This window comes from Lampris incognitus, chromosome 2 (assembly GCF_029633865.1).
Source record: "Lampris incognitus isolate fLamInc1 chromosome 2, fLamInc1.hap2, whole genome shotgun sequence".
Taxonomy (NCBI): domain Eukaryota; kingdom Metazoa; phylum Chordata; class Actinopteri; order Lampriformes; family Lampridae; genus Lampris; species Lampris incognitus.
This window is the reverse complement of record NC_079212.1, coordinates 70,697,651-70,707,437: the sequence shown is the minus strand read 5'-3', so window position 1 is coordinate 70,707,437 and position 9,787 is coordinate 70,697,651. Positions and strand designations below refer to the sequence as shown.

The following is a 9,787-nucleotide window of genomic DNA, read 5'->3' as shown; positions in this document are numbered from 1 at the left end:
GTGTGCATGTTGGCACATATCTTTATGTATGTTTGTGTGTGCGTCAGTTTTGTTCACTGTGGGGAAGGAAGGGCGTGAGTTCTGTGCAGCACGTGCGTACCTTGTGTTGCATACACTGCTGTGTATGGAGCAGAGGTGCAGGGTGACACAGTATGGTTCAGACCAAGAATTTACAATGTGGGTAGGCTGTACAATAGAGCCGGGCTCCCTGATGCTGGTCAATGGGACCGGTGTCACCCCCCAGCACCCACCCCGCTGGGTGATGGCCACTGCACCGTGCCACAGCTGTCAGCTCCTCTTAACCACCACTGTCTCGTTTTCTGTAAGAGCGCACACACAAAAGCATGTACACACCCACACATATAAATGATTACACGGGAATATGTGAACCTGTGTGTGCGTGCTCGACACACACACACACACACACACACACACACACACACACACACACACACACACACACACACACACACACACACACACACACACACACCACATGATGTTTTTATCAAACGTCATGTATTTATGTGCAGGCGTGTACTCACAAAAGCATCTGCAAAAACACTCAGATTCCTGCATATCTGCAGCATATATATTTGCATTCTCTTAACTTGTTGACCTCTCACTCAGACACACTCTCCTGACGTGAGCTGAGTATGTGTGTGTGTGTGTGTGTGTGTGTGTGTGTGTGTGTGTGTGTGTGTGTGTGTGTGTGTGTGTGTGTGTGTGTGTGTGTGTGTGTGTGTGTGTGTGTGTAAAATTGGCTTGCACATATGCATCCATGTTGTGGACACATGTGTTTACTGTGTGTGTGTGTGTGTGTGTGTGTGTGTGTGCAGCCTCACTTCACGTGGCCGATGCTAGCTGCATGGTGATCGGTGTGCAGCAGCTCGACCTTGGACTTAGCCGCCGTGTTAGCTAGCAGAGGTCACAGAGGGTAAATAAGTGAACTGGGAGATGGCTGCTAGAGTGAGGGTATGTTGTCAGTCTCTAAAAGGTAAGCTGAAAACGTTAAGAAGTGCGCTTTTATGACCAATAAACAACATTACATTCTTCTAAGTCCCTTCCGCCCCCCTGTTTTTTGGGGAGTTTATTGCACAGCGTCCTGTTTGCCTCCACATGTTTTTACCGTCCTTTTCAGGTGACAGGTAGTGCTGGTTCTAGGAAGCCCACGTTTGTAGTGTAAACACCACCTCCCCCCTCCTCATCTCTCCACCCTGGGGGTTGTGTGTTTCTCTGTTTTCCTATGAGTTACAGGAGCCTTATCCAGTTTCATAACATGCACATACATGTACACACGCTCGCACAAAGCCCGCTTTGTGCGCCAGGCCGTCACCTGAAGACGCACGCTGAGGGATAATCCTTGTTCGTGATTACATTTAGTGGCCGTACACGTGGGCATACGTTGCAGCTCTGCAGGGGGGGGGCGCTATCATGTAAGGACATGATTGCTAGTTGATTATATGCATCAAAGAAAAGTGTTTGTTGAGATTCCCCCCTCGGCCTGGGGTCACGCTTGTCTTTCGGCTCCCCCTAGTGAACACAATGGAAACGTGCCGTTGAACTGGAATTTCCAAATGAGATATTACGATTCTAGTCAAGCCCGTTGTTGAATCATGTGCCAGAGTGGTTTCCATTTTGGACTTGCAGAGCGGCTTGTTTGAGAGTTTTGTCTTTGTCTCTAAGTTAATATGTGGCGTTTTCTGGAAGGTTCCGACAGCAGGAATGCACCGGGTGTCCTTTTTATAGACTGGCCTTTTGCATTTGTTCTCTTCTTTGCAGGACCATAAAGATGCAGAGCAGTATTTCCCACTCACCCCCAACCATAGCTGTTGGGACTGGGTGAGGAGGAGAGACGAGGACGTGAGAGGGAAGACGCGAGTGACAGGACAGTAGCGTATACGAGACAAGACAAAGAAAAGGAACATTTGCTTTTACGTAAGTTTTCCCTCGTCCGGTCATGTCGTGTGTGTGTGTGTGTCTGCAACAGAAGCACCCTGCTGTACATCATCAGCGGTTGAGTATACAGCGAGTCAGAACATTCGGTGTTGTGTTTTCTCATTTCACCAGATCGAGGGCACCGCATTACCTTTATGCACCTTTGTGCCAGCCTTCTTTTTTCAAGCCCCATCAACTTCCCACATTGAGCCTGGAAGGCGGGGGAGCCACGGCCGTATTTTCATGGCAGCGGCACTCTAGGGCTGCCATGGCAGCTGCTGCCACCGATGCCTCACACCGTATTACCGCACTGACGTCGGAGGAAGAGGAAAGACGGACTGCCGTCAAGCTGTTTGGGAGCGCCGCCCCGCTGCCACGGACGGAAAGAGAAAGAGAGGGAGAGAGGGAGAGGGAAGAGGAGAAAGAGGTAGAGAGAGCGAGAGGTAACGAGTGTCTGGTGTGCGGGGCTCTGTTTGCCTCACAAGATAAGCTCCGGCTCCACACCTTCAGCCACACGGGAGACAAACCCTTCCACTGCTCCCAGCCACTCTGTCCCAAGGCCTTCAGCTCCAAATACAAACTTTTCAGGTACTAAAGAGCACCCTTATCCACGCACCGTGTTCCGTATCACGCTTAACAGGCCAGGCTCACACCCGAGCCACCGCAGAGCCCATTCTTATCCCACTGTGTCCAACATACATACCCCCACAAAATACTGTCATCTGGGGGTGTCCAGGTAGCATAGTGGTCTGTTCTGTTGCCTCCCAATATGAGGATCGTCAGTTCAAATCCCCGTGTTGCCTCCGGCTTGGTCGGTTGTGCCGACAGACACAATTGGCCGTGTCTGCGGGTGGGAAGCCGGATGTGGGTATGTGTCCTGGTCGCTGCACTATCGCCTCTTTTGGTCGGTCAGGGCGTCTGTTCGGGGGGGGGGGCTGGGGGGAGTAGCGTGATCCTCCTACGTGCTACATCCCCCTGGTGAAACTCCGGAAGAGTGGGGTGATTGGACGGGTACAATTGGGGAGAAAAAAGGTGGGGAAAAATCCCCCCCCAAAAAAGAAAAAAAGATATTCATCTGTACAGACACACGATGCTTAGTGAAATTGAACAACCTTCCTCACAGCAACCCTAGACTAGCTAACTGTAATACTACACTTAACCACTAGCCAACCTGAACCCGTTAACAGGTTCATGTTAGGTAGTGGGTCGTAGGAAACAGGTGTCCATCCAGATAGGATGCTCTGGGAGGAGCGTGCAGTGGAAAAGTGAGCAAACCCAGATAAGCAGCAATTTGAATTTCATGGTTTGCTTTTTTTTTTTTAATTTGAAAGCTGAACGGTTGATTCTCTGACTGAAGCGTTAAGCCTTTAACATTTAGACAGTCAACATTTACTACACGCTACAAGAGGGAGTGATGTGCATGCCACTTTTTGAGAAGTATTTTAATTGTTACTTTTTCCATCTGCTGGCCAGATGTTAGATTCATGCACGCTTGCATGTTGCAACAATGTAGGATCGTTTATTCGTCATTACGGTTTATTATCATTTGTTGTTATTTGATCACGCTGGGTGTGTTTAGGATGATTTGAGCTTCAGTGTGTCCTGGGTGCATTACACCTGGAAGCATTTATGCATGGCAAGTCTGTTCGATTACGTTTTAATCATGCAGCATATATGTTGTTGCTAAATGTAAATGGGCTCGACCCAAATTTCAACATCAGCCACATCCCAACCTAGACTGAAACAAATTCATTCCTCTTACAAAAACTCGGGATGCATAACAGCCTGCATAGCAAGCTAGACAATTACTCAATGAATTTCAAACTCTTAGTTTATCTGCCCTGTCTTGGTTTAATCCTTCATGCGAACCGAGATTATTGCTAGCTATTACATAAACAATTTTTCAGAGTTCTTTGTCTCTCTGCTCCGTCTGTTCCTTCACAGGCATATGGCCACACACTCTCCACAGAAGACCCACCAGTGCTCATTCTGTGAGAAAATGTTCCACCGCAAAGACCACCTGAAGAACCACCTGCAGACCCATGACCCCAACAAGGAGGCCTTCAAGTGTGAGGAGTGTGGCAAGCACTACAACACCAAGCTGGGATACAAGCGCCATGTGGCCATGCACTCTGCCACGGCAGGGGACCTCACCTGCAAAGTGTGTATGCAGAGCTATGAGAGCACGCCAGTGCTCCTGGAACACCTCAAGAGCCACTCGGGCAAGTCCTCGGGTGGTACCAAGGAGAAGAAGCACCCATGTGATCACTGCGACCGCCGCTTCTACACTCGGAAGGATGTGAGGCGGCACATGGTGGTCCACACGGGCCGAAAGGACTTCCTGTGCCAGTACTGTGCCCAGCGCTTTGGCAGGAAGGACCATCTGACGCGCCACGTAAAGAAGAGTCACTCACAGGAGCTGCTGAAGATCAAGACAGAGCCTCCGGACATGTTAGGTCTCCTAGGCTCCGGCTCGCCTCCTTGCTCTGTCAAGGAGGAGCTTAGCCCCATGATGTGCAGCATGGGTCCCAACAAAGATCCCATGATGGGCAAACCCTTCCCCAGTGGTACCCCTTTCCCCATGGGCATGTATAACCACCACCACCTCCAGGCCATGTCCAATTCGGGGGTGGGCCATCCCCACCCCTCCCTGATGCCCAACACCCTGTCTGCAGCAATGGGCATGGGCTGTCACATGGAACCCCCTGGCTCTATTCACCACCACCCACACCACCACCACCATCATCACCACCATCTCCACCACCACCACTCCCCTCCGCTGCCCCCCCACCAGCCTCTAGTCCCCCAGCAGCAGCACCAGTCCCAGCCGGCCCCAAAGTACCAGCTGGGATCTACCTCATACCTGCTGGAAAAGCCCTTGAAGGTGGAGATGGAGAGTTTCCTCATGGATTTGCAGAGTGGCTTGCCTGGACCAGTTCCCTCTGCAGAGCCACACAATGCTGCCTCCTCCCCGAAGGATGGACTGGAGCCCACCGTGGGCCTGGGAGACGAGCTCTGCGGGGATTCCCTCCTGTCCAAGAGCCCCGCGGTGATCGCCGAGTCTCTGTGTGCTGCTAACATGGACTTCTCCCACCTGCTGGGCTTCTTGCCCCTCAATTTGCCTCCCTACAGTGCCCCCATGAACACAGGAGGTCTGGTGATGGGCTACACCTCGTCCGCAGCCTCCTCGTCTTCCTCTTCCTCCACCTCCTCTTCCTCATCCCTGCATGCTGCCGAGCCACACGCCACCGCAGTTGCTGCCGTCGCTACGACACCTCTTACCTCTTTGCAACCGCAACCTCAGGAGCAGCAGAGCTCCGGCGGGGGTCTAGGCCTCGGACCCCTCCACCCCCTCCCACCAGTGTTCAGCTCCAGCCTTAGTACCACCACACTGCCTCGCTTTCACCAGGCCTTTCAGTGAGAGACCCGATCCTCCGCCCAGCCCTCGCCCCGCCAAGGTAGCCTCCATACCAGCCTCAGCCCGTAGCGCAACGCAGCCGTGCTGTGGCTTTTTAAAGGGCCTCAAATGGGTGGAGAGTCAGAAATAAATAGATAAGCAACTGAACACGTAGAAGCCTTAAATTGAAAGTGCACAAAAAAGCTTTTGATCGAGCCTTAGAGGAAGTTAAACCCCTTTACTGAGCAAAAAGCAAAAAAGTTAGAAAAGAAGCTGAAGCTGTTTTTATTAGGGCTTTTCCCCTACCCTTTAGTTATAATGATATATATTAACCCAGCTCTTTAACTTACATTTACTTCTCCCTCTATCCCCTCATCCTCTACTCAGTAGTATAGAGGACAGGATCAGTAGGCCTAAAGGCATGGTACTGCATACTTTCTAAAGTAATAATATGAAAAAAATCAGATACATTTTCAGTGAAGATTATCTGTCTTGTTGTGACCCAGAAACATAGTTTGAAGTGGATATTTTGTTTTATTGTTTTCTTTTTTTTTTGTTTTTTTTTGTTTGTTTTTTTTTGCTTTTCCAAATGTGAGAACATTCTAGAATTGGACTCATCTGGTGTTCCTAACCATCGCGCCTATTCCATGAAGCTAAACACAACGACTGCGGTAAGGAGACAGATTAGTGAAGGAATAAAGAGGTCGAGATGTCGTGTTTAGTCGGCTGGGCTAGAGCCACAAAACCTGCCAACAAGCCTGGAAAAGAAGTGCTCTTCACAGAAATAAGAAAGAAAGTAGACGAAAACAACATTGCCAGCCCTGATATTTACTTATAGTTGGAGTCAAAAATAATTCACTAAAACCAATCAGAGATGTATAATGGTCCACCTGTTTGCTGCCGAACACAAAGACCCGTCGCACACATGTGGCCACGCATTTGTTCCTTAGCATGAAGAAATGTGAAGGTGTGTGACGCAGTTGGAGAGGATGTGATGTCATGCTGGCTTTTTTACTGTTCCTCCAGAGAAGCACTTTTTTTTTTTTTTTTAGCAAAAGGCACTTCACCTTTAAGAATCCCTTTGGCAAACCTTTATGTCCTCCTTCCCTGTGACTCGCAGAGGTTTCCACGGCAGAGGCCTGGAGTCGGCCCCGGGGCCCGGGATCTCGGGTCCGACACGGGACCTGCTGCCTTTCCAGCTCCTCTCAAAACACCCAACCTCGCTCGCTGATCTGTGAGGACTCTGCTTCCTCCTACTGTCTTCCTCTCAGCATCCATCTTTTCATAGCCCCCAGAGCAACCATACGACACGGATGTGACGTATCGTTGCTATGGGGACTAAGAAAAGATGTCTTGCTCTCAGCATCCATCTTTTCATAGCCCCCATAGCAACCATACGACACGGATGTGACGTATCGTTGCTATGGGGACTAAGAAAAGATGTCTTGCTCTCAGCATCCACCTTTTCATCGTCCCCATAGCAACGATACATCACATCCGTGTCTCAGCTGCCAAATATATCTGAAATCTATTTTAAGAGGAAAAAAACTATTTTTTCAGGCAGTCTTTTTTCCTGAAGAGATGCATCATGGTAATGATAAACCCTGACATATGTGAATGGAGAAAACAGAGAAAAAAATTACAGTGACAGTTAAGGAAAATGTGTAAAAGAATGTTATTGCTGTGTACGAAATATCTCAACAGAAATGAATATTATAATTGCTTTTTTTTTCTCGGTAAGGTATATCCTAGGTAGACGTATTAAAACTAAGTGATGATGTTTTTTATGTCTGGCAGGTTTACATTTTAAGTGTATCTTGCATTTTATTGATCAAACAATGGATGAAGTATTAGCTTTTCCCCTTTAGCTTTCTTTGTCATATCCAACCTTTACGTGTACTGGAGTCGGTAGAGCAGACTCGGGACTGGGGATCGTGTCTCTAGAGGGCTGTTAGTAGCGTGAAAGACCTGTTAGACATTGAACTAGCTGAACTCTGACCGTCTCGTAGGGATGTTGACTTGGACGTGGCCCGTATGAATTCGTAGGCTCCCCCCATCCTCGATCCAGTCGAATATTTGACCTCCGCGCTTTGCTGGAAAAAAAAAATCCCACCTCACCTCAATCAAAGTCTAGGGGACCCGGATGTAGGTCTTTTCCTTAAAGCGATTCCCCATCCGCCTATACAAACCTAAACCCAAAGTGAACCCAGGCCTCAAAGTGAAACAGGTGCTCAGACCTGTGTCGTGTAAGCTACATCACCCGGACACGGTGGTGTCCGGGGACGTGGTGCGTTTCATTGGCGTATCCGCAGTTCAAAGGTCGGCAGGGGGAGTAGAGGAGGCTGAACCCTTGCATATTCATTCACAGGTGTAATTCGTTAGGTTGATCAGTGGCGGCTGGTGTTAACAATTTTTTGCCCCCCCCCCCCAAACTCTTTTAGAAAAATAGATATTATCGGGGGTACGAACCCTGATAAGACTTACAGGCTACACTGTCCTTCATCATAACTGCGTGCACATAAAGCAGCTGTCAGGTGTGCTGCGCGAAGGGAAAGCGCCCCCCCCCAAAAAACAGGGTTAGCAGCAGCCGCCACTGGTAAAGGTGGGTGTGGTCGTAGCACAGGACCCACTTCTGATGTGTGTGTGTGTGTGTGTGAGACGATCACGTCACAGTTAAGCCCTACTCTTACCCATTACGTCACATTTAATTTGATGAACAACGTAGAGTAAAACAAGGGACACAAAAGAAAAGGAAAAAGAAGAACAAACGTAGGATAAAGGACAACAGAAGAAGAAGAGAAGAGGAACATCGTATGCTGCTGCTTGTAGCTATGGTTGCTGACAGATGACAACTGTAGACCACTAGAGAACATTTTAGCGTTTTGCAACATTCAGCGAGCTGAAAACATGCACAAATCACACCGACAGACTGTTCATCGCCCCCTCTTCCTCTCTACTCTTCCTCTCTACTCTCTCGCTCTCGCTCTCTCTCTCTCTCTCTCTCTCTCTCTCTCTCTCTCTCTCTCTCTCTCTCTCTCTCTCTCTCTCTCTCTCTCTCTCTCAGCTGCTTCTTTAAACTTTAAAAGGAAAAGGGTCTGAAAAATGAGGCAATATCCAGAGCGGAAGCGTTCATCTGCCTTTAGCTTTGACATTCAAAGCGCCGGGGACTCAGCGCGTGACCGGCTGCGGTATTGCTTATCGTCATTTTTTTTTTCGTTTGTTTGTTTGTTGTCAATATGATATATTATTTTTCTGTTTGTATAAAACAGGACCTCGAAAAACAACACAACACATCACCTCATTTTTATTTGTTTTTGTTTTTTCTTACCAAAACCTGGGGAGTAGAAACTACACTTTTTGCACAATTGCTTGTTTGAAAGTGATGCTGGCGTTGTGACGTATGGATACTGTAGGATGTGATGCCCCCCCCCGCTTTAAACACATGGATGCCCCCCCCCCGTAGGGTGGGCACACGCAGCACAGGCGAGCACTGACGTGAAGCGTGACTCCTCAGCCGGTGGTCGCCACGTGCGTCCACTTTTACCTGCAGACTTACCTGCGTCATCATCAGACGGTCTCGCGCAAGACCGTCGAGTCACGTGACACTTACTTTTACTCATATTGGTCTTTCCCCTCTTGGAAATTCACATGTTTTTGGACGGCAACGTATTTTAAGTATTTTCACGTATAAAAGATCAAAGTTAGAATTGATCCCTAAAATGAAGCTGTTGGCACCTTTCTAACTATTCAGCTGATGGACTGAAACGGCATATTTCAAAATTGATCTTTATTGTAAGTTAAAGAAAAAAAGATTTAAAAAATCCCTCTTGGCTCAAGCCAAATTTGTAGCAATCAAATTGAGCGTTTATATTTTTTCTTTTTTTTTTTGTAACCAATTTTTAGCCTCATTTAGTCCTAAAAAGTTTAAGAAACGGAGAGCTATTGGCATGTTTTGAGTTTGTCCTCCCTGGGTTTCTGTGAGCTAATCTGAATTCTAGCACTTTCAACCTTTTAAAAAAAGAGTATTTTTTTCTTTTAAAATTTCAGCATATATGTTCATATGTTTTAATTTTGTATTGATCCCGTACATGTATGTGCCATTAGCTTGATGTGTAGTTTTTATCAACCTTTATGTATTTTTCTCCTCCAAAAGAATAACAGTATTGTTGATAGACTCTTCACTAATATTCTTCTACATATGAGACCCGCCCCCCCCTTGCAAACCTCTTGGTTTTTTTTTTTTTTTTTTTTTTTGGGTAACCAACTTTGCCTTCTCTATTGCAAATTTATCTAATCAAACCCTACGGCCAAGTCCCTGTTGGAGAACACCGACAACGTGTCCTGTTATCTCGGGTTGATACCATAAAGACCACTGTGGGTCACAGCCACGGCCCAAAACCCCCATTCGCGCGCTCTCGAGATGCCCTTCCAAGACCACGTCACAGAACAAGG

General features: G+C 47.8%; 1 protein-coding gene across 2 annotated transcripts; it reads left to right on the top strand.

The window, feature by feature from the left end:
• Positions 1 to 2,279: 2,279 nt before the first annotated feature.
• On the top strand, positions 2,280 to 5,359 carry plagl2 (pleiomorphic adenoma gene-like 2). Of its 2 annotated transcripts, XM_056272778.1 has the most exons (4): positions 2,305 to 2,526; positions 3,883 to 4,628; positions 4,740 to 5,111; positions 5,196 to 5,359. In XM_056272778.1, exons 2-4 carry the CDS (start codon positions 3,887 to 3,889, stop codon positions 5,357 to 5,359), a joined length of 1,278 nt encoding a protein of 425 aa, XP_056128753.1. In that variant the 5' UTR covers positions 2,305 to 2,526; positions 3,883 to 3,886. The 2 variants fall into 2 exon arrangements, with proteins under 2 accessions (XP_056128752.1, XP_056128753.1); XM_056272777.1 differs by having other exon boundaries at positions 2,280 to 2,526; positions 3,883 to 5,359.
• Positions 5,360 to 9,787: the final 4,428 nt, after the last annotated feature.

Coding starts and splice junctions, on each gene's coding strand:
- plagl2 (XM_056272777.1), top strand. CDS start 3,887: ATGGCCACACACTCTCCACAGAAGACCCACCAGTGCTCATTCTGTGAG.